Source organism: Raphanus sativus, chromosome 2 (assembly GCF_000801105.2).
Source record: "Raphanus sativus cultivar WK10039 chromosome 2, ASM80110v3, whole genome shotgun sequence".
NCBI lineage: Eukaryota > Viridiplantae > Streptophyta > Magnoliopsida > Brassicales > Brassicaceae > Raphanus > Raphanus sativus.
The window spans coordinates 13,006,545-13,030,402 of record NC_079512.1 but is presented as its reverse complement, the minus strand read 5'-3'; the positions used below and the strand labels follow the sequence as shown (position 1 = coordinate 13,030,402).

At 37.2% G+C, this 23,858-nt stretch overlaps 3 protein-coding genes and 1 pseudogene across 5 annotated transcripts; all 4 read left to right on the top strand.

Moving 5' to 3' along the window:
* The first annotated feature begins 502 nt into the window (after positions 1–502).
* On the top strand, positions 503–4,206 carry LOC108843638 (probable methyltransferase PMT15). Its single transcript, XM_018616870.2, has 5 exons — positions 503–1,295; positions 2,607–2,817; positions 2,901–3,198; positions 3,287–3,685; positions 3,767–4,206. Exons 1-5 carry the CDS (start codon positions 630–632, stop codon positions 4,065–4,067), a joined length of 1,875 nt encoding a protein of 624 aa, XP_018472372.2. The 5' UTR covers positions 503–629; the 3' UTR covers positions 4,068–4,206.
* Positions 4,207–8,737: 4,531 nt separating this feature from the next.
* LOC108833431 (uncharacterized) lies at positions 8,738–18,094 on the top strand (annotated as a pseudogene).
* Positions 18,095–18,385: 291 nt separating this feature from the next.
* On the top strand, positions 18,386–19,259 carry LOC108833437 (uncharacterized). Its single transcript, XM_018606855.2, has 3 exons — positions 18,386–18,737; positions 18,887–19,005; positions 19,086–19,259. The coding sequence occupies exons 1-3, from the start codon at positions 18,386–18,388 to the stop codon at positions 19,257–19,259; spliced, it is 645 nt and encodes a 214-aa protein (XP_018462357.2).
* Positions 19,260–21,385: 2,126 nt separating this feature from the next.
* Positions 21,386–23,504, top strand: LOC108830751 (F-box protein At4g00755). 3 transcript variants are annotated; one of them, XM_056999324.1, is made up of 6 exons: positions 21,386–21,547; positions 21,756–21,891; positions 21,982–22,416; positions 22,504–22,658; positions 22,765–22,883; positions 22,992–23,504. In XM_056999324.1, the coding sequence occupies exons 2-6, from the start codon at positions 21,777–21,779 to the stop codon at positions 23,269–23,271; spliced, it is 1,104 nt and encodes a 367-aa protein (XP_056855304.1). In that variant the 5' UTR covers positions 21,386–21,547; positions 21,756–21,776; the 3' UTR covers positions 23,272–23,504. The 3 variants fall into 3 exon arrangements, with proteins under 3 accessions (XP_056855304.1, XP_056855308.1, XP_056855314.1); XM_056999328.1 differs by lacking the exon at positions 21,386–21,547 and adding an exon at positions 21,573–21,675; XM_056999334.1 differs by lacking the exon at positions 21,386–21,547 and adding an exon at positions 21,638–21,657.
* The last annotated feature ends 354 nt before the right edge of the window (positions 23,505–23,858 follow it).

The window sequence follows — 23,858 nt, the reverse complement described above, 5'->3', positions numbered from 1 at the left end:
GTATTTCTTTAAATGGTAAGAAGAATAATAATCCATTAGTAAACGCGTGATTAAGCGTGTGTTAGCTGTAGTATATCTAGGAAACCAGTCCCATACATTTATAATTTTTATTTTTTTTATTTTTTGTAACTTAGTCCCATACACTTATATTTAACACAAGAAATTTAATACTTGAGACTATCTTTTCTTCAGTCGCCTAATTGTCATTTACCCCAAAGTATTCGTGATTTAACTTTAAAACCGGTAGCCAATTAGACAAAAACGAAAACCATCGTCCAAGGATTTATTTCAGTCCTAACCTTGATAATGTAAACAATAACGGATATATCAAAATATAAATATAAATGATATATGAAATGTATATTTTTAAATTAACTATATAAATTTTTATTTAAATATAAATTGATAGATAGTATAACATATACAAAATGAATTCCAAAGTGTAAATTGATTTAATTTTTTTAATTTTTATTACAAAAATCCAATTAATTGAACAGATGTATGGAAATGTTCATTCGTATCGTCGCCTCGTGTATTCGTTCGCACTATATAAACAATACACCATTTATCTAAGATTTACACTTTTGATACCACTACAAGAATTTTTTTTTCTCTTTCTCCGGCCAGTCATGGCGAACTATAGGTGGCCGTCGAAGCTATCGAAGTTATCACCCCGAGCAAAACAAACAAACCTCTACAAGGTGATCCTCATCACGATTCTCTGCGCCGCCTCTTACTCCGTCGGGATATGGAAGAACTCTCGCGGGGGAATCTCACGTGCTTCCCTCACTTCATTGCCGTGCACGTTTCCTAACAAAACCTCACCGATCCTCATCTTCAATGCCCGTCACACATCCCCTGACCCTCCCTCATCGGCGACAGCGGCGCGTGTGGTTCAAATCCCGTCTTGCGGCGTTGAGTTCTCGGAGTACACGCCGTGCGAGTCAGTGAACCGGTCTTTGAGTTTCCCAAGACATAGATTGATATACAGAGAGAGACACTGTCCTCCAAAAGACGAGATTCTTCGGTGTCGGGTTCCAGCGCCGTACGGTTACTCGGTACCATTCAGATGGCCGGAGAGCCGTGACGTTGCGTGGTTCGCTAACGTGCCGCACACGGAGCTAACGGTTGAGAAAAAGAATCAAAACTGGGTGAGGTACGAGAAGGATAGGTTTTTGTTCCCTGGTGGTGGTACGATGTTTCCACGTGGAGCTGATGCTTACATAGGCGAGATCGGACGGGTGATAAATCTCAAAGACGGATCGGTTCGGACAGCCATTGATACCGGATGTGGGGTAAGTTGAAATATCTCTCTGTTTTCTTCTTCTTAATTTCATTCGTTTTGTACTATTCTTGTGACGTCTCTGTTCTTTTGGCTCTTTTCCATGTTTACATGTTCATCCCATCCCTGTGAATCTGTGATGCTCATAAATTGTTATTTTATTTATTTTTTCCATCAGCCATCGTATACTTCACGTCATTGCAAAATAAAAATAAAATCGTATGCTTTATGTTTAGAACATCTTCATTCGAAATATCCCCATAAGATTTTCATTACCAAAACATAAAAAATAGCAGATGAATAAAAGAGATGACAAAAAAAAAGATGAATAAAAGAGAATGAGATGATTTCTTTCCAAGAACTTTTCAAACAATTAAAAGATTTTCGGAATATTTTAGTTTGTATCTATAGGTTAAATATTTTATAATTTTAAATTTAACTATATAATTAAACTATACGAAACATATTATTTTTTATTTTTATTTTCTTATTATTTTTTTTTTTTACGAAACATATTATTGTGTTAGTAAAATATGCACATCAAGTTATCATCAATTTTTATGCTCTTAGTTTGAGATTTTACATAATAAAGTTATGTGTGGCGTGTAGAAGTAGTGTCAAATTGATCGATGATTGTGCAAATTACATTGAAATTCTCTATATTTATGTTCCCTTGGTTCATAGTTTAGTGTAACGACGTGTATTGCGTGTACTATACATATATGCTCACTAATTAGTTGGTTTAGGTGTGTATTCAGATTTCAGAGTAGCTTATGTCAAACTAATTGATGATTGTGCAAATTACATTTGAAGTTATTTCTAAAGAAAAAAATCAGAATTGTGGTCATAGGGTGAGCTTTCATTTATGATAGTAAGAATATTCTGGCAACCGTAGAGTGAGAAGGATGGATAGGACTCTCTTGATTTGGAATTAATAACATTGCCGTCAAAATTAGATAAAAATATTTGCCAACTTTCACTAATTTTATTCTCCTTTAAATGACAATGGATATGAACAATATTTCTACATTCCATTTTAGTATATATGATCTTTATTAATACTTGATTACCTTTTAATCCCAAATAAAGTGCAGCACAGCCATGTAAATGCTGTCAACATTAACATAGATAGTTGATGTGATTTTCTTTATCATTGATTGTTTCATTCTTAATATGGAAGCAAAGTGGACAAACCCCTTTGTTTTAATGCTTTGTCTAATAGATGTGCATATGTAGTTTTTTTGTTGTTGTCAACTGTGCATGTGTAGTTTAATTAGTTAGATAATGTTAACTCATCGACAGTATAAACTAATGATGATAATAGGTAGCGAGCTTTGGTGCGTATCTGATATCGAGGAACATAGTAACCATGTCGTTTGCGCCACGAGACACACACGAAGCCCAGGTTCAGTTCGCACTTGAGAGAGGAGTCCCTGCTATCCTCGGGGTCTTAGCTTCCATTAGGCTCCCATTTCCAGCCAGAGCTTTCGACATAGCTCATTGCTCTCGATGTCTCATTCCATGGGGCCAATACAGTAATTTTAAACTCAGCCTTCTTAGTCACGTTTTCTCCTTTTGTAGTTGCTTACCTGTGTTTTGACTGTTTGTGGATGAGCAGATGGAACGTATCTGATAGAGGTGGATAGGGTACTGAGACCGGGAGGTTACTGGATTCTCTCCGGACCGCCAATCAACTGGCAGAGACACTGGAGGGGTTGGGAGAGAACCAGAGACGATCTCAACTCGGAGCAGTCTCAGATCGAGAGGGTCGCTAGAAGCTTGTGTTGGAAGAAACTGGTGCAGAGAGAAGATCTTGCGGTATGGCAGAAACCCACCAATCATATTCACTGTAAGCGAAATCGTATTGCTCTAAAACGCCCTCCCTTCTGCCACAAGACACAACCAGATCATGCATGGTAACTATCTCCAAATGTAGACAAGAGATGCCTAGATGAAATGAAAAGTTTGTATTTCACTAGTTTTGCTCTGTTCTGGACTTTTTAGGTACACTAAGCTGGAGCAGTGTTTAACGCCTTTGCCGGAAGTAACAGGAACTGAGATCAAAGAAGTAGCGGGTGGGAAGTTGGCGAGATGGCCTGAGAGATTGAATGCAGTTCCACCGAGGATCAAGAGTGGGAGTTTGGAAGGGATCACTGTGGATGACTTTGTCACCAACACAGAGACATGGCAGAGAAGAGTGTCTTACTACAAGAGCTTCGACCAACAGCTAGCGGAGACAGGAAGGTACAGAAACTTACTTGACATGAATGCTTACCTTGGGGGTTTCGCTTCGGCCCTGGTCTATGATCCTGTATGGGTCATGAACATTGTCCCCGTGGAGGCCAGTGTCAACACCCTTGGTGTTATCTATGAACGAGGCTTGATCGGAACGTATCAAAACTGGTGAGAGTTCATAACAAATGATTCAGCTTCTTTTTGTTGAAGTTTTGATTGATTCTTTTTTTTGAACTCTATTAAAAACAGGTGTGAAGCGATGTCAACTTACCCAAGGACGTACGATTTGATACATGCCGACTCGGTGTTCAGTCTGTACAAAGACAGATGTGACATGGAAGATATATTGTTAGAAATGGACAGGATACTAAGACCAAAGGGAAGCGTTATCATAAGAGACGACATAGATCTGTTAACAAAAGTGAAGAAGATAACAGATGGGATGCAATGGGAAGGGAGAATAGGAGATCATGAGAAGGGACCTCTTGAAAGGGAGAAGGTTTTGTTTCTTGTCAAGGAGTACTGGACGGCGCCTGCACCTGATCAGTAATCAGAAAGCTATAGATATAATTTAGACCTTTCTACTATCTCCCTTCTGTTTTTTTTTTTTCGCTTTTAATATATTTTGTACACAACCAAAAGACTTTTTGGGCGAGAATGAAGAAACAAACACCTGATTCTGAATCAAATATTTCAAATAAACGGGAAAGTTTACAAAAGAGTATGCGACCATGCGTGTGGTATGAAAGGCACTTACGGCTATAATATTATACATTTGTCTAGTAGAGCTCTTATCATTTATTCCTTCTGCATCGTTGCTATAGACAGGTGATTCAGACCGGAATAAAATAACCAATAAAATGTATCTTCCTATGAAATGATCTAGCTGTTTTAACTAAAAAGTCTGAAAACTGATTACGCGCTCTGGAAACATAAGAAATGTTGAAATACGGGAAGCATATCAGTAGCGTCTCTATCCTCTCCAATTCCGTTGCAAAGCTTAGCCAAGCGTAAGGTTCCTTAATCATAGCAATCAGCTACTTACAGTCTGTTCCGAAGCTCTGGCATGTCGAATGTTGAAGCATATTCTCCATCGCCTATCGCAGTGTTTCTATTTCCGAGTGCAAAGCTGATTCTCGTCTAGGGAAATTTTGCGTTCCCATAAGTTGAGTGTTCCCACCACTATCCATCCAGACCTATTCACATCCACTAAATTGGCCATGAGATGTCTAGGATCCATATAGCAAGCAAATATTACCCAAACTTATAACTTGGGGTTCCTCGTTATTGTTCTCTTGTACCACTGGTGATATCATCTCGTTTGCATCAAATTCAGTAGGGATGTTAAAACGGTAAAACCCACACTATTTAATCCACCTCATTTAAGACTCATCCCATTTAAAATCCATATCCGTCTAGACCCATTTAAAAAAGGTCTATTAGAGATATTCATTTAGATCCACGAATTTTGCATTAATCCATTTAAATCTATTTAGACTCATTTAAACTATTGTTGTGCAGATTATAAGAAATTCATGTTTCAAGTTCCGGATAGAGCAATTTATTAATGTTAGACTACAGAAGAAAGACGTACAAGGAATCTTCAATAAGGTGCAAATAAATCTGGTTATGAGTGGATCTTCAAATGACGGCTCAGATGATGCAATTAGACGTAGATCTCATAAGACATGTAGTATTGTCGATTTTCGAATCAACTATGTAATCTTTCTCATAGTTGCAATGTCATAATAAATCAGCGTTAAAAAAAACTATTGCTGATTTAATTTTTAATTGTTTTAACTTTATGGTTTCTTAACAAAATTTAAATTAAACAAATAAAAATTTTAACTGATTTTTATTGTATAAACAAAAATCAAATTGTCCTGGTAAAACAGTGAAATCGTGTATTCCCGCAAAAACCACAAAATCAATTTTTCCTCTAAACCGCAAAACTGATTTTTCCGTCAAAACCGAAAAATCACATTTTTCTGTGAAAACCGTAAAATCAAGTTTCCCACCAAAAATGCAAAATCAAGTTTCCCACCAAAAATGCAAAATCAAGTTTCCAGCCAAAACCGTAAAATCGACGTTTTCCTCAAGAACCAAAAATTGAGTTTCCCGCCTGATGCAACCATGGTTGAACCAGCAGCTGAATTAAAGCATAATGAGCTGAAGCTCAGTGATGATGCAACCGAGTTTGAACCAGAGCTTGAACCAGCTAAAAAGACTGAAGAAATCAATTGCTGCTTCGGTTTACACTGAACCAGACGGAAATCAAGACAATGAACCAAGCCAAATCTTCACTTATTCAGTTTTTGGACTTGTCTAAGTTTTTATTTCTTCTTATTTTCGATTTTAATAAGTAGCAGGACCTTTCAACTTTTTTTCCTTATTTTCTGGTACTTAAACTCTTTGAGAACTCTCTAAAGTTTTATTCACCTCTTTTATCAAAACTTTCTCTCAAATCTGTGAATCCCTTGTTCATCTTTGAACACTGATTGCTAGGAGTTTATTCTCTGCAAGAAAAACCTGTATTTGATTGAAATCAGAGTTCATTCTCTTGATCAAAGACACATCTATACAAGATTTGATCATTCCATAGACCATCTCTGAAGATCATCCAATCAATCCATCCATCATCATCAAAAACAACCCATATCTCTCTCAAACCATCAGATCTTCCTTCATAAGAATCAGGTACAAAATGATCTCCTGACAAGAGATTCATCAAGTGGTATCTGAGCAGATTTGAAGGCTCTTGGTCTAGAGTTTGATTTTGAAACTCTTCAACTTCTCTTCTCTGTTTGGGGAATATGTTTTCTATTTTCTGTAATTTTTTCTGAAATTTTCTCAAAAATCTCTTATCTTTCTATCTGTATAATCTGCAAGAGGGCCAACAAGATTTAAAAAAAAAAACAAAAACAAGAATAATAAAAAGTTGAAGAGAAATCCAACTTGACTGAAGAGAAATCCTGCCGGCTGAAGAGAAATCCAGCCCTGGTGGTAATGCCTCTTGCAAACAAAAATCTTGCAATTTTTCTCTCTTTCTTCGGTTTTGGAGTTGAGGTTTGTTCTCTAAAGCTTGATCTTTGTTTGTTGCTGTGCTACTGGAATCACAAAGGAAAAAAAATCACATAAAAGACTTGAGAGAAACAATTGAGAGATTGTGGGCTTTGGCTATATGTTAGTGTGCTAATTTTCTTGTTGAGATTGTAACAGGAAACAATGGCTGGAGTTGTTAGCAAAAGAAAGGAGGCACCAACTGTTACTTTTAATAAACTGCAGATAGAAGAAATCGTGCCTGAGATCCTGAAAAAATGAAAAAGACTAATCTTTTACAAAAGAAACATGCTGATGATTTCTTTGGTAATGTTTCTCAGGTTCAGATGGATGCTAAGATCAAAAGGAGGAGCAGAATACCATCTTTCTATGGCAGAAAATGGAACTTGTCTTTGATGACCAAAATTATTCAGAAAGCAAAAAAAGTTAGATTGGCTACATCGGAGTTCTGTGGAAATGCCATTGAATGGTGAGATCAGCTTGTTAATACCCACGGGCGGACCCAGTGTACAAGAGGGTGTGGCATGTGTCCCACCCTAAATTTTTTTTTTCATTATTAATTAATGTAAATTTGTTCAAATACATATATGCTAAGCTTTTAGTAATAAGAAAATGGTTATGTGCCCCATACTAAAAACCAACTTGGATCCGCCCAATAATACCAGAAGAAGAACATGAGAAGGATAAGTTGCATCCTGGTTTGAGCTGATACATTTCATGAAGAAACGCTTTGTTTCTGATAACTACAGCAGAAAACATCTGAGACATGCCAAAGAGGAGACCAGACCTTGCCATGATTGTGATCAGCCAAGAAAGTCTTAGTCACATAAGCAAACAAGGCCAGACCCACGTCCTCTCTCAAGAGTTAGTGAGTCACTGTGTTCTAAGAAGGAATCAGCTATCCAAAAGCTAAAAACAAAGCCATCCAAGGTTAGTAAAGAACCTGAGATAGAAAATGATTTTTCTATTTTCTCTCCTCAGTCTGAACTTGTTGTTAATAAAACCTGTGATGAACTAACCTGTTTTGAACCGGTGCAATCGAGTAGTCTTGTTTCAGTGTCTCAAGTCCTAGAAGAAAACTTAGCAGAAGAAGCACATAAGAGTTCACCACCAGAAGAAGTGTTGGAGCAGCCCAAAATTGAAGCAGAAACTTATGCTAAGTAATTCTCTTTGAACTCTCAAGGGCACTGTAAGGATCCTAATATGGTTAATTCTCTGCCTGAAATGTTTGTTACAGTTAGTTCCAGTGATAAAAAAAGTTTTGGTCTTGAAAAGTGATAGAATTATGTGTTTCAAACTCTGTTTTTGATAACATGATTAATTCTTTTAAAGTGGTTGAACCTGATAAACTCACTGATCACAAACATTTTCAATGTGTTGTTAACAACTATCCTGGTCTTGTTCTGAGTTCTGATCGGTTTATGAAACATAATAGAAGCCTTGATCACCCTGAGAAGACACTAAAGTTGTTCCGCAACAACCTGATTTCTGTTTCAAAAAACCTTGTGAATCTTTTTCTTGCTTTGAAGATAATGGCTTTCATCTGAGTTTTTTTTAGACATGAACTGATCACTGGTGATTTGTTTTCTGCCACACATACTTGGAAAGAGTTTATGGTTAGGAATTTGCAGAAACCAAAATCACTTATAGCTGAAACCAATTTTATTTGTGATTCTGATTTGAAACCTGCTCATGCTTGTTGTGAAACTGCTAAATCTTGGTTTGTTTTGAGATCATGCTTGAAAATTGATGTTGCTTTGAGCTTTGATGATATATTAATGTACATCACATTCTTTGAAAATCATGCTAAATCTGTGAGACATGTGCTAACTGATTATGATCTTGAAGTTAACCTTTTGTATTCTTATTCTGATGACGTGGAGCACGTTTTGAAGTTGATATATGCCCCGGAAACATTCTGGTTTGCAACACTTTTTTTATAAGCATGCTGAGCCTTGGTTAAGTAATTATCGGTTAGAACTTAATCATTTGTCTTCTGAGTCTAAGAAAGTTAGGCATAAATTGAAGTTTTCCTATGTTATTGAGTGCCTTGATAGCATTCTGGTTTACAATACTTACTTTGATGTGAATCTTAAAAGTCTGAAACAAGTGCAACCTGTTCTTAGAAAGAAATGCTTGGTTATTAATCAGATTAAGAACATGTTTTTCCTATATGACATTGGATTTCTAGTCTCTGTTTTGAGTAAGGAACAGCAGGATCGGTCTCCGAGGGTTGCAAGGAACAATAGAAAATGCAAATCTTATAAGCCTGGGATTTTGAGACGGAAGTACTTGAGGAAAATGGCTTCAAAACTCAAAAGAAGTTTATGTCTAAAACCGTACTTCGGTGTTGCTTTCATTCTTATTTTCTTGATTAATTGTCTCGCTTCTTACTTGTTTCCTTTTGATGTAGGAGATACATATTTGAGGACAAAACTTTTCAAAGGAGGAGGGGATGGTGAAACCATTATTGAACCAGCAGGTGAATTAAAGCAGAATGAGCTGAATCAGTTCAGTGATGATGCAACCGAGTTTGAACCAGAGCTTGAACCAGCTAAGAAGACTGATGAAATCAATTGCTGCTTTGGTCTGAACCAGACGAAATCAAGACAAGGAACCAAGCCAAATCTTCACTTATTCAGTTTTTGGAATTGTCTAAGTTTTTATTTCTTCTTATTTTCGATTTTAATAAGTAGTAGGACCTTTCAACTTCTTTTCCTTCTTTTTCTGCTACTTAAACTCTCTGAGAACTCTTTGAAATTTTATTCACTTTTTTTTATCAAAATATTCTCTCAAATCTGTGAATCCGTTGTTCATCTTTGAACATTGATAGGAGTTCATTCTCTGCATGCAAAACCCTGTCTTTGATTGAAATCAGAGTTCATTCTCTTGATCAAATACACATATATACAATATTTGATCATTCCATAGATCATCTTTGAAGATCATCCAATCAATCCATCCATCATCATCAAAACAACCCATATCTCTCTCAAACCATCAGATCTTCCTTCAAAAGAATCAAGGACAAAAGGATCTCCTCACAAGAGATTCATCACCGCCTAAAATGCAAAATCGAAATCCATGGATATATCCGACCATATTTTTGTTGGCGCCGGAAGTGCTTACATCAAACCCGCCGGTTGTAATGTTTTCCACTTGTTCTTTTGACAGACTTGACAATCTCCAACAAAGTCTTGAACTGTTTTCTTCCATCCTTTCCAGTAGAAATCTCTCTTAATGTGATCCATTGTCTTTTGTACTCCTTCGCGGCCAAAGTTATGGAATCCTGACACCACTTATTCTACTAAAGCTGGTGCTAAGCCCAAATAAACCTTCCCTTCTAAAAAAATCAAGCCGGCTCTTGCTTCCCATCCAATCGACTCCTTGCCTCGAATTATTCTAACATGTAGTTCTCCCAAGACGGGACTCTGTTTAATTTCCTCTCGAATGCGTGAGAAAGACCTTTCTTCGTGATATATAAAGTAAAGATCTAACATGCTGGTTCCAGTGTATTGTCGTTTCTTCGGGAGAGTGTGTCAGCCACCTTGTTGGAGATACCCGAATGGAATTCAACATCAATGTCGAACCAAAGAAGCTTACTTATCCAAGGTATTTGTGGTGATGTGACAACCTTTGCTCTAGGAGAAAGTTGAGACTATAATGGTCTGTGCAAATAATGAAACGATGACCCCATAAGTACGTTCTCCAATGTATCACTACCTTGGCCAGTCCAATTAATTCCCGCTCATAGGATGCTACATTGAAATGTCGATCCGCCATCTTCCTGATAAAGAAGGCTATTGGATGCCCATGTTGTTGCAGCACTGCGTCGATGCCTGTTCCTGATGTGTCGCATTTGATGACGAATTCTTTGGAGAAGTTTGGAAGCGCTAGCACCGAAGACTCTGAAAGAGCCTTCTTTAGAGCTTTGAAGGCATTATCAGTGGCCTCATCCCTGTCAAATCCATTTATTAAGTAGGCAAACTAATGGAGCAGCAATGGTTCCATAATTTTGAATAAATTTTCTGTAATATCCGGAGAGACCGAGAAATCCTTGAATGGCTTGAACTGAAAGAAGTTCAGGCCAATCAGATATTGCAGAGATCTTTGTTTGATCGACTTTAACCCCTTCATATGAGATCACATGGCCGAGATAGCCCACTTCTCGTTGTCCAAACAAACATTTAGTTTGTTTCAGCTTTAAATTGTTACTCCTAAAGATGTCAAGAACGTGTTGAACATGCACCAAATTTTTTTCCCAGGTTGTGCTATAGATCAAAATATCATCAACGAATACTAGCACAAACTTGCGGAGAACATCTTGAAAGATCGAGTTCATCAGACTTTGAAAAGTGGATGGAGCGTGGAGAGTCCAAAAGGCATGACTAAAAATTCATAATGGCCGTGATGTTTATGGAATGAAGTTTTCTCGATGTCTTCATCATGCATAAGAATCTGGTGGTACCCCGAAGCTAGATCAGTTTAGTGAAAAAGCGAGTTCCATGTAATTCATCCAATAGTTCATCGACCAGCGGAATTAGAAACTTTTCCTTTGCAGTGATTTTGTTGAGATCCCAAAAATAAATGCAAAATTGCCATGTCTTATCTGTCTTTTTGACTAAAAGCACTGGCGATGAAAACGGAGAACTACTAATGCGAATGATGCCGTTGCAGAGCATCTCAGTGCATTGTCTTTCAGTCTCATCCTTCAATAAATACGGATAACGATATGGCCTTACTGCGACGGGGTTAGCTCCCTAGTTGAGACAGATAGGGTGATCGCAGTCCCGTTTAGGTGGAAGCCCAACTGCCTCTGCAAATTCATCCTGGAATTTGGCTAATAGAGTCCCGAACTCCCGTGCAACCGGCTCTGTCTTGAGTGACCAACTTGCTATCGTTGGCGTAGCGATCTCAAGTTCTAAGTTTCTTGGTATTGTGAATAGCGCTGAGAATTTGACTCAATGCCCGCGGGACTCGGCCCATCAGGCCCGCTGCAGGGCAGGTGCGGGCTCAAAAATATTTGGGTTTTAAAAGTTGCGGGTCAGGCGGATCGGGCCATTAGATAGCGGGGCGGGCGCGGATCCTAATAATTTTGGTAGTGGGTTAGCGGGCACCCGCATATGTTAAAAGAAACATGTTTTTTGGTTTCATGTTTGTGTTGTTTTTGTGTTTTAGATTATTAGTGTGTGGCGTTTTATAGTTTTACTTTGTAACTGTGATTTTGAAAGCCCTAATTGGATTCAGTCTTGTTTCTCTGCCGACTAATCGAGTCTCACTCTCTTTTGGTCTTTGACCTTCTGCAAATTGTCGATTCTCATACCCAATCTCGAGTCTCGACTTCTCAGTTGTAAGCCTCTCTCTGTGTCTTTAGGCTCGACTCTCTGTAGCTGCCTCTCTCTCTCGGGCGAGAACAAGATATATGTCGATCTATGTCTCTCTCAACTCTATGTCTATGTTTATGTCGCACTCGATCTATATCTCGATCTGTGTCTTTGGCTCTCTCGATCTCTCTCGGTATCTGTCTCTTTCGATCTCTGTCTCTCTCTGTTTTTGTCTCTCTCTTCTCATCTGTCTATCTATGTTTATGTCTCTGTTTCTCTCGTTGTTGAGTTCTCATAGTCTTCCTCTTGTATTTCTGTTCTGAACAGGGACTAACATGGATTATGACCAACAAAATAAAGCTGATGGTGGGAAAACCATAACAAATCCGTCAAGAACAGGAAATAAAGCATCTTTGTAATTTGTCTTTAAGTTTGATTTCAGTTTAGACAAGAATTTCTGATTTCATGTTCTTTGTTGTTTGTTAGAAATTAAACAACTTGTGCATGTTGATGAAACGTAAGACTTATGTTCTCTATTGTTTGTGTTCGTCATATCTTTTTGTGATTTGGCCAAAATTTTTTTTTTAAATTCTGGCGGGTTGCCCGCTTGACCTGCCTGATTAATGCGGGGCGGGTGCGGTTATACTATCTAACTCTTAACGAGTCACGTGGGTTGGATTTACATTTGAAAAATTGACTCATACCCGCTGCGGATCGGGTCGGGCGGGACGGATCCGACCCGCTTCCCAGGACTAATCGTGAAGATCTCGTCCTCTTTCGTACACCAGTCTTCTAATGGAGACCCCAATGTGTGAGTGCATTTATAGCCACTAGTTCTTCTCCTCTATTTGCTGCTTCGCCATGCCATTTGATGGTATATGTATCGGTTTTGAATTCCACTGTACGCTTCATTCCTTCCCAAACTACCCACCTATTTCATTCAACTAACGAATTCCCAACACTACATCAAACCGGTTGAGCTGTATTGCAAAACAATCTGCGGTTAATTGATGTCCTTAGACACACATTGTCACTCCTTTACAAAACCCATCGATAGGACATTTTCCACCGTCTGGTAGTTGAACAAAACGTCAAGATCGTCACTTCATTAGAACTCTAAGTGCTTCTACCATACTGCTCTTTATGAAGTTGTGGGTACTTCATGTATCAAGTACACCCAACCTTTTCCCGTTGCAATATCAGCCTGCACCTGAAAGGTTGTTTCAGTTTGCGCTCCGTTTAATGCATTTAAGGAGATTTACATTCTTTCTCAATGATTTCATCTTCTTTGTGTTCACTGTCTGGAATTTGTTGTATGTAAAAGAGGACATGTTTGCAGACGTGATCTGGTGTATATAAATCGTCACAGTTAAAACAAAGCCGTTTTCCTCGACGTTGAGCCATTTTTGCTCGAGTCAATTTTTCCAGACCTTTTTTTGTTGGCTGTGTGGTATCCATCTGGCATGATGCTGAAGCTCCCCCTCCTTGTACATTACTCTTTCCACTGGAATCCCTTGTTTTTTCAGAAGAAGATCTTGTAACCTGAACGTTTTTCGTGTCGGAGGAGCTAAATTTCCCCCGAACGTTCATGTCCTTCTATCTCCATTGCTTCAAAAAAAATTGGTTTCAGATACTCAACTTCTTTTCGTAAGGAGCCTGCCAATCCAGCACATAATTGCCATAGTTTTTGATCACCTGAGAGACTCGTTTGTCAGCCCAGACATTCTTCATACTGGCTACAGTACTTATCCACTGTTCCCGTGTGCCTAAGATTTGACAATTCCCCCATTGGGTTTACCGCATCTGCCTTCGCAAAACGATTCTTGCAATGTCTCTTAAACTCTCCCCATCCAAGCCTATGTGTGACCAATCGTCACAAGTTGTTGTTCCAGTGGTATGCTTACCCTGTTAAAACGAAAGTTTCTTGTCTAACTTTGGCATCATCATTGAATATTCTTTTATCTGCAAAGTAGTCATCACACTTTTGTAACAACTCCATAGCATTGATTGTGCCATTATATGGTGGAAACTCTATTTTGGCTGCTTGCACACCTCCCCCGTCGAAGTTGTTGCTTATGTCCTCACGGGCTTCGTAATACCCTCTCTCCATCAACCCTTCCAAGTTTCAATAATCTCCATAATTTGGATGCAAGCCGTGTATTGCTGCTCCAACTGGTATTACATTCCAGTCTCCTCCTCCATATCTTCTCATATGCCCTCGTTCGCTTCCTACAGCCCGACTTGGCCACGGTCCCCCAAAGAACCCAATATTTGGCTCATTTGCCAAGACGCTACTCCTCATCAGTATGTATTTCTCAGTTTTGGATACAATAAAAAGGAAGAGGCTTAGCCTTATTAAAATAGTATGTAGAAGGCAGAAACTGAGTTACCTAGTTATGAAAGTAGGAGTAGGGAGTTGAATCGATGATGTGTTGATATCGTCACTCTCAGGAGGGTTGAAAGTGAGGTCAGCTAGAACTACAAGCTTTTGCGGTCGAGTAGGCTTGTTTTTCTCTATGGAGACGACTGAAGAAGATGAAGGAGAATAAACGGGCATCAAATGATATCGCCCCCTTGCTCCCTTTACTTCCACTTAATACTTCAACTTTCGAAAGTTCCTCTGGTGAAAATTTGATCGCCTTACCGCGATCCTCGTTAGCAGTTTTTTACCATTCTTTCTAATAGAGTTTTCATGTCAGCACTCTGATCTTTCATGTTAGCGTATATCTTTGCATCCATCAATTGCATCATCTCTATCATCTTTGTTATCTGTTTCGAAAGCGCCTCAGTGTCCCCGATAGAATCAAATGGCTATAATACCAAGTTGTTATGAGCCTTAGATCGAGTAACCAGAGCCGTGCTTGATAACGTAAGAAAATATAACTAACTTTCTGTTAACCCTAAAGCTCTCTAGAGATTAAGGTTAATTGTTCGAAGATAATTTGTATTATTCATCGTAAGAGCCTTTTTATAGGCCAAAGTACATAATAGTTTTCTTAAACTATAAATAGAGAAAAGAGTTCTTAAAACTTTAAAGGAAAAAGAAAATATCCAAAAGCCGAGATATTTTATGAAAAAAGGAAAACTAATGATCTTATTTGGAATTGCCTTTCTTGCGATGATATTTGATACCGAAGCGTGTATCAAACCTCTTACCAGATAATTTAGAGAACCCATTAATTTCAAACTAAGGGACTTCACAACTTCCAAGCTCTGTAGCTTCACCACTGAAAAAAGCAATATCAAAACTAGAGGACTAAAAACGAGACCGCACCAAAGATAAAAAAAATTAAGAACCATATGCCTCATACAAGACAAAGCAAAACCAACTTCCAAAACAAAGGAACTCTACTAAAAATGCATGAAATGAAATCTCCCAACAAACCATCAGACCAAACATACTCCACAAGTCCAGCAAGAACTGAAAACGCTTCCACAAAACTAAAAAGCAAGGAATCAAACCAGTAGAACTGACTTCACCTTCCCAAGCTAAAATCTGAACCGTTAAATCTAAATGCACTACACTCTCTCAAGTTGCCTCCATGAAAAAACCTCATACTGAAGCTCCACAAGAACGCCCCATAAACGACGACCTTGATGAATAATGGAACTTATATCAAGATATTTTGAACTTAGAGCTAGGTTAAGACCAAACAACACTTAAAACCTATTCGAAAATGAGATCTTCGAAATATCAAGACAGAGCCAGGAGCACATGAGAAGCACGACATACCATCTTTGAAATACCTAAGCTTTGCCTCACCTGAACCTAAGAAAGAAGTACCACCCTACCTCAAAGCTGGTAAACGACATGAAAAAATGGACATCAAATCCCTGAACCACGACACCCCGTCTCTCTCGATAGCCTTATCTCAGTCCACAAACGAAACTATACTAGATTAAGGATTTTTTCTTGCACCGAAGAATCCATCCGGATAAGGGACCAGGTGAGATTAAAGATCACTCTTTTTCCCCTAGTGGCCAGTTTTGGATATTTTTTCTTATTTTCATATGTTTGTGTGTTTCTGTCTGTTATTTAAAATAAATTTTTGACCATAACTTGTTATTTTTTACCTTTTTATCAATCTTTTATAAAAATTATTTTTATTTTATTAATAATTGTTTTGAGGATGATCATTATCCCATTATTAATAGTTATTTTTTTCTATTACTAATAGTTGCATCACACAATTTAAAAAATAGAATAATTTTGATACACTACATATCTATTTTAGTAGAGCTAAAATTATACATTTTTACAGTAAGCTGGAGTTTTGGTACATAAAATATTAAACTTTCATAAAAAATGTTTTGTAAACACTTATGTAAAATATTAAATTTTATGTAGTTTTTGGTACATAAAATATCGGCCGCGACCGTTTAAACGTGACGCGGGATAGCACCGTAGCGAAATACCCTAATTCGGTTGAGTTCTACGCTGGCCGTGTAACGAGCATAGAGATCCGCATAATTAAAAAATCGTCCGCCTAATAACTAAATCGCCTAGCCAATTCCTCTTTGAAAACCCATTTTCCTTAAGTCGAAATAATTTATTAGCCCATTTCCCATAAAACCCAAACAATTTATTAATCTATCCATCTCCATAACCACTAACCCCATCTTCTGCCTCTCTTTCTCCGACAAAACAAAATCCCCAAATTTCTCAGAAACCCTAACGATACAAAACCACAAAATCTCAAGCAAAACTCAACCTAATCAACTTCGTCCTCCATCTACAACCTTTTGTTGAAACAAAAACAAGGTAACATTCATCTTACCATGTACTAAAGTTGAAATATATATATTTTGTAATATAGCTTAAGTTGTTGATTGTCTCTCATATTTTTTATGGGGTTGAATCTGTTGAAACGAAATTGGAGATTAATTTTTCGAGTTTAAGTCTGGTTTGATTTTGTCTAATCTGTGTATAGGGCTTAAATTGCAGATTATGACTTTTGACTTCATATATTTTGTCTCCTAGTGATGTTTGTATTTTTTTTATCTATTTTGTCTTTGTCCTTTTTTATTTACAAGAATATTCTAAAAACTTGACAACTCTTATTAAAATCAACAAAACATCAACTAGTTTAAATTTGTGAGTTTTTTTTTTTATTCTAATTTGTGTATGTGTTGCTTGATTATTCAGCTTTAGAAGAATAATTATTCCTCCAACAAATTCACCTCCACGCCTTAAGAGAAACTCGAAGGTGTAGGATGGGATTATGCAGTTTTGTGTGATGCACGATTTCCTGACAAAGTGAAATGTTTATTGTGTGGAAAAGAGTTCTCTGGTGGTATATTCAGAATGAAGGAGCACATTGGTCATCTGAAAGGAAATGTTGCAGCTTGTCCAAAGTCAACTAAAGGAGATCAAAAGAAGTCTAAGAAGGCTTTAGCTGAATCTAAAAACAAGAAAAGTATGAAGAGGAAACATGAGGAAGCTTTGAGGGCAGAGATTGATGTAAGCAAGGACACTGACAATGAAGAACTAGAAAAAGAGTTTGGAACTCTTAAAAATTCCCACTTCCAAGGTCCTATTGATCAGTTTGCGAGCCCCATTAATCCTGAAGTCTCAGTGGCTGCAAAGACACGACAACAAAATCTCCATGTTGCTATTTCAAAGGAGAAGATACATGCTGTCCACCAGTATTGTGTTCGATGGATTTATCAGTAAAATATCCCATTTAGTGCTATTGACAATGAGTCATTTAGGTTATTTTGTGAAGCTTTAGGACAGTTTGGACCTGGGTGGGTACCTCCAACACAATATCAGCTGAGAGAACATTTGCTAAACGAAGAAAAACAAAGGACAAAAGAAAATCTAAAGGCCCTAGAAGAAGAATGGGAGAGAGAAGGTTGCTTGATTATGATAGATGCATGGACTGATAGGAAGAAGCGAAGCATCATGAATCTGTGTGTTAATTGAAGAGGTGGTACATGCTTCATTTCTTCAAAGGACGCTTCTAAAGATGCCCACACATGTGAATATATCTTCAACTACATTGACAAGTGTATTGGAGATTTAGGGGCTGAGAGGGTTGTGCAAGTTGTCACAGATAATGCCACCAACAATGTAGCAGCTGTTAGGCTTCTTAAAGAGAAGTGGCCGAGAATCTTTTTGACTGGATGTGCTGCTCATACTGTTGTGATGCTTGAGGGGATTTCCAAGCTTCCGGGTTTTGTAAAGTTATAGAGCAAGCAAAAGCAGTCACAATATATATTTATGCTCATCATAAAAATTTAACATGATGAGAGCATATACAAAGAGAGATATTGTGAGACCAGGAGCTACAAGGTTTGCAACATGCTTCTTGACACTTAATAGTTTATATGAGAAGAAGGCACAGCTGAGAAACATGTTTAATAGTGATGAATGACATGATTGCAAACATTCCAAGAATGCAAAGGGAAGCTAGCGTCTGATAATGCGATGAGTTGTTCATTTTGGTACAATGTTATATCTGTTTTTAAAGTATTTAGTCCAATGGTGAAGGTTCCGAGACTTGCTGATGGAGAGAAGATTCCTTCTTTTGGTTTTATTTATGGAGAGCTCTTAGTAGCTAAAAAATCTATCAAAGAAGCTACTGATCAATTGGAGAAGAACTACCAACCTATCTTTAGGATCATTGATGAGAAGATGAAAGGTAGGTTGGATTCTCCGTTTCATATGGCTGCTTACTTCCTCAATCCATTTTACTTCTACAAAGACCCCAATATTCAGTGTGATTTGGAGGTTATGGATGGATTCATCTTCTGTGTGGAGACATTTTATCATGGTGATTTTGAAAAGAAAGATGCAGTTGCCAATCGTGAAGTTCATCTATACAAGAGTAGAAGTTTCTCTTTTGGTAGAAACCTAGCAATAAAAGGCTGTGAGAAGAAGGAAAACTTTGATCCAAATTTATTTTTTTAACTATCTTCATTTAGAAAATATATTTTACATAAGATGACTTTAAATTTCTCTCATTTAACTTTTTAATTTCAGGAAATTGGGGGTCTACATATGGATGTGCTACACGATATTTGCAAAAGTTAGCAACACGGATCCTTGCTTTGACATCTAGTTCTTCTGGCTGTAAAAGAAACTGGAGCAGTTTCGAAGTGGTCAGTGTATTACTTACTTTTTTTTCAATCTGTTTCTACACTGATATTATATGTAATCAAATGTCTCTTTCTTTTTTCAGATATACACAAAAAAAAGAAATAGGCTAGATGTTAATAGGCTAAACAGTCTAGTCTATCTCCAATTCAATGCAAGATTGTTTAACAAGCTGAAAAAGATAAGACAAAGCAATGTTGATGTCATTTTTATGATGGTAATGAAGACACTGTTGGAGATTGGCTTGTGGAGCATGTAGAAAAGATGGACAGTGACGTTAATTTTATCCTTACCACCCAAGCCCCAAAAATGAGAGATCTATATGATGATGACTTTGAATAAGAAGATGAAGATATTTTGAACATGGAGTTTGAACCTGATGTATTCTAAGAAAATCATGTCTTTCATGATTTACAGCCTCCTCAATAGAGAAAAAGACCAGGATAGCACCAAACTAAGTTTTTGTTACAAAAATAGCACCACAAGGAAGAAAATGACCAAAAGAAACTTTATTAAGGGTAAATATGCATTTATAACACTTGGGTTAATTAATCTAAGACTTAGGGTTTAAAATTAAGGGGTGGAGTTTTAGAAATGTGTTCAAATTTTTCAAAAAAAAATTAAAATTAAAATTTTCAAAACAAAAATATGCTATTTTGTTCATTTTATTTTTGAGTGCTATTTTTGTGACAAAAATTTAAACAAAGTTATTTGAGAGGATTGCCCTCCTCAGTATGGTAAATTTAATGCATTGTCTGTTTTTAACTTCTTTAACTAGGATTTTACATGTCTTCATGTTTTTGTCTTCACTTTCAGATACATAATAAGCGGTGACTTCATGTTATCAAGCTGTGACTTCTTCTAACGCATCAACTCCACTACAAGATCAAAATTAATATATTTGTTTGATTTTTGGAGAATAGAGGATTGAAAGTGCAATCCTAAATTTCTTTTTGTTGTCTCGAGATCAAAACAATATATTTTGTCTCTTGTAAGTGGATTATATTTTGTTTTGATGTGAACTAAAAGAAGTACAATTATATTTTCTGATCTAATTGGAATCTATTCCTATGATTTTTAGTATCAATGATGTGTCTTTCATAAAAAATGTATTATACAAGCTTTTTATATTATATGTATGAAATGTGATATCATACAAATAATACCGTATTATACATGTAATAGTACAAAAATTCTTCCCCGTACTCTCTAATCTTTTCCTTTTTTTTAATAAATCGCTACGTCTGTGTGTGCCGCATGCGTAGCATCTAGCGAGTTTTGGAATAGCTAAAAAGGATATTTCAATCATTGTTTTCAAAAGTCGTTGGAGATAGCGGGCAAAAGTCAAGAGTCTCTTTCTAATTTAGTTTTAACAACAGAAGGTTACATATATGTTCTTTGAACTTTTCCTAAAGGTGTAGTGTAGACAAATGGTGGAATAATTATAAACTACATTACGTACCTAACTTATCTTCTAAGTATCACATATGATGCCATCCAAGAATTAATTTGGGATTTAAGGAAAAGAAAGACTGAAAAGTGACTAATTATAATTCTTAAAGAAAAAACAAGAAATCAGAGGGAAAATATCTGTTAATGAACTTTTCCTTAAGGTGTGGATACCCATTATAAATACTGAATTTTACGTATTTAATTTAATTCATTATTACATATAGGCCCGGAAAAAAAACCGGAACCGAAGAACCGGAATATCCGAACTCGAACCGAATCGAGGACCTTCAAATATCCGCATGGTTCTTATATTTCTATATCCGAAATAACTAAACCGAACCGGAACCGAATCGAAAACCGAACGGATACTCGAATATATAAAAATATTAGTTATATATACATATAACATAACTAAATATATATATATATATTATTTGAAGATAACTACATTATTATGAAATATCCGAACTACCCAAATTATCCAGATAATTTATCCGAAATATCCAAAATATTCAAACTTTTTATATAAATAATCATAATTATTTGATATTTTATTATAAATAACTAATATTTTATCCGAACTACCCGAACAATCCGAACCCGAACCAAATGAGAACCAAAATTATTTCGGGTATTTTTTGGTTCCTAATTTTACTATCCAAACCGAACCGAACCCGAAACTATCTGAACTAAACCGAACCGAAAATAAGTCAAGTACTCAGTGGATCTTCTAACCCCCTATCCGAACTACCCAAAACTCGAAATACCCGAACCGAACCGATACCCGAAATGCCCATGTCTAATTACATGTGATGCCAGTGAATTATTATTTTTTTGATTAAGAGAAGAAAAACAGAAACTATTTAAATATTATTATTATTATTCTTTTTCCCTATAAATAAGAGGTCAAAAAGACAGGAATAACCTTGCCGTTGACGATGTCGGCCTATTGGTTTTGATAGAGACCGAATGATTCGAGAGACAGTCAGGAATCGTTTGTCTTCGAACTTGTCCTTGTCTCTATTTTTAAACTAACCCCATTTCAATCGCTAAGGTCACCGTCGCTCTTATCCGATTATCGATTTAGAAATACAGGTATCAATTTTGTTTCTTTCTGTCATTTTCATTGTTTTTTTTTGTGTGCCATCTTCATCGTCGATTCGCTGTGATATCGAAACCCCAGTCTGAATCCGTCATTCGGAATTGCAAGCGCTCTGTTGATCGTATCGCTGTGTTTTTTTTTTTAGATTTGAAACCAAAACAATAAAACGTAAAAGTTTCAATCTTTTTTTTTTGTTTGTAGGGAATTTGATCGAACAATAGAATGGATTTCGTTAAGAATCTTGATACCGACATGTCTCTAGCCATTCTTTCGTGTCTTGATGACCCATCAGATCTTGTCCGTGCCAGTGCTGTCTCACGCTCCTGGCGTGCCTTTGGTAAAATCATCTTTTATTATTGTTGCCTTTTTCCCTTGAATTGAATCTTTAGACCAATGATGTGTTATTTTTTTTTTAAATAACTTGCAGTGATTAAATACAGTCTCTCGAAGAACCTGTGCTTGAAGTTGTTCCATCAGCTAACTAGTGTGGATCGTATAATAGACACAAGCAATGATATGAAGGAATCCTTTGAAGCCTCCGGGTCAAGCAGCAGTCTCACGGATGATGATGATGATACAAGGGTACTAGAAAGAGAGCACAGGGTTTATGCCTTATTGACTAAAGGATGCACATCTTCCCCTATCAGAAGCTGTATTGCTGATGCCATTGTAGCCTCCAGCACTGATAATTTCCCAGCAGAGAGCATCTTGAACACACTCGACGAAAGAGATAGAATTGGTGGCACCCCTTCGTATTGGTCTAGTACAGGACACCACAGGACTTCCGTGCCCGAAACACTTCTTTATCAGCTGAAGGGTGATTTGTGTGTCGTTACCGAACTCAGCGTCCAGCCTTTCCAAGGTGATGATGACAATCCCATCATCCTCGTTTTTTAATTTGCTTTCCTTGTTGCTTGACGGTTTCCCCCTCCCCCAATTTTCTCTCTAGCTTATTTCCAGCCTGGTACTCCGATATACTCTTCACATTATGTTCGTTTCCGGTTGGGTCACCTCGATAACAATCAAGCTGAGTCAGGAGGAAAGATTCCTGTTGAAAACAAATATGTATGGACTTACACTTCACAAGAGTTTCCTATGGCTCAGGTGTGTCTTGTGTGTGTGTGTGTGTGTGTGTTATCAATCTTTAGCGAACACTCATTGTTCTTGAACTGTTGATAACAACCTTAATGTTTTTTTTTTAAATGAGTAGGAGAATCGGTTGCAGAACTTTAAGCTTCCAGAACCGGTTCTTTGCATTGGTGGGTATATGCTAGTGGAGTTTCTAGGTCGGGTTCAGACACAAGAAATGGATGGCTTATACTACATATGGTACATCTTCCTTCCTTGTCTCCTTATTGGTCTTACAAGTTGTGCCACTTTGAGAGTAATTTTTTTTAGTTTTTGATTGTTGATTTGATTGATTGATTGTTATTGCAGCGTGTCGCATGTGAAAGTGATGGGAAGATCACTAGCAAAATCGTTTCAGGTGGTAGATCCGGATGAGTCAGGGAAGTTTGGGTTGAAGGTGTTGAGTTACAGTGATCCACAAGAAATGGATGAGAACGAAGAAGAGGCAGAAGGGCAAGGTCCGTTTAGGCCAATGAGAAACCTTGAACAGCTCTTGAATTTCCTGCATAGACATCCTCTTGACGTCGAGTATGTTTGGCCTGAATCTGACGATGATGAAGATGCTGCTGAATCAGACGGTGAGGTTTAGTGTATGAATCACTACGGGTGGGGATGCTGAATTGTGTCTCTTTTTCTTTCTTTCTTTCTTTCTTTGATTTTAGTTTGTATTTGCTTCTATTGTTGAAGAATCTTATAGGTTTTTTTCCATCTTTTGTGAGCGCATTTAAAAGCTTCTTCTTCTTCTGCTCTCTTACAGTGTGTTGTTGAGAGTTTTCTGAAATAATAACGTTACTACAACTTATCGTATTCCGTTTCGTTTAAGTTTCACGTCCTTGGTTATGCAAGCTTCGATATTTTAGCCAGTTTGCTCTTCTTGGGGCTGTGTAGATGATTCATAAGTCTAGATTCTTGGCTCTTTGGAACAAAGAGAATTAACTCCCCCGTAATATTTATGCTAGATTGGCAGAACAATGGAAGAGATATTGACATGCGATCATATACTTAGTATAATTTCTAGCTAACAAAATTATATTTGTTATAAAATCTATCGTGTGGATGAACCATAACCAAATACTTAACCAAGTACTATACAAGTCCAACATATACAAGAGGAAGTGCAAGGAGGTTTACATCCGGTCTACATCGGTTCATCTACAAACCGGTCCGAGATTAGAA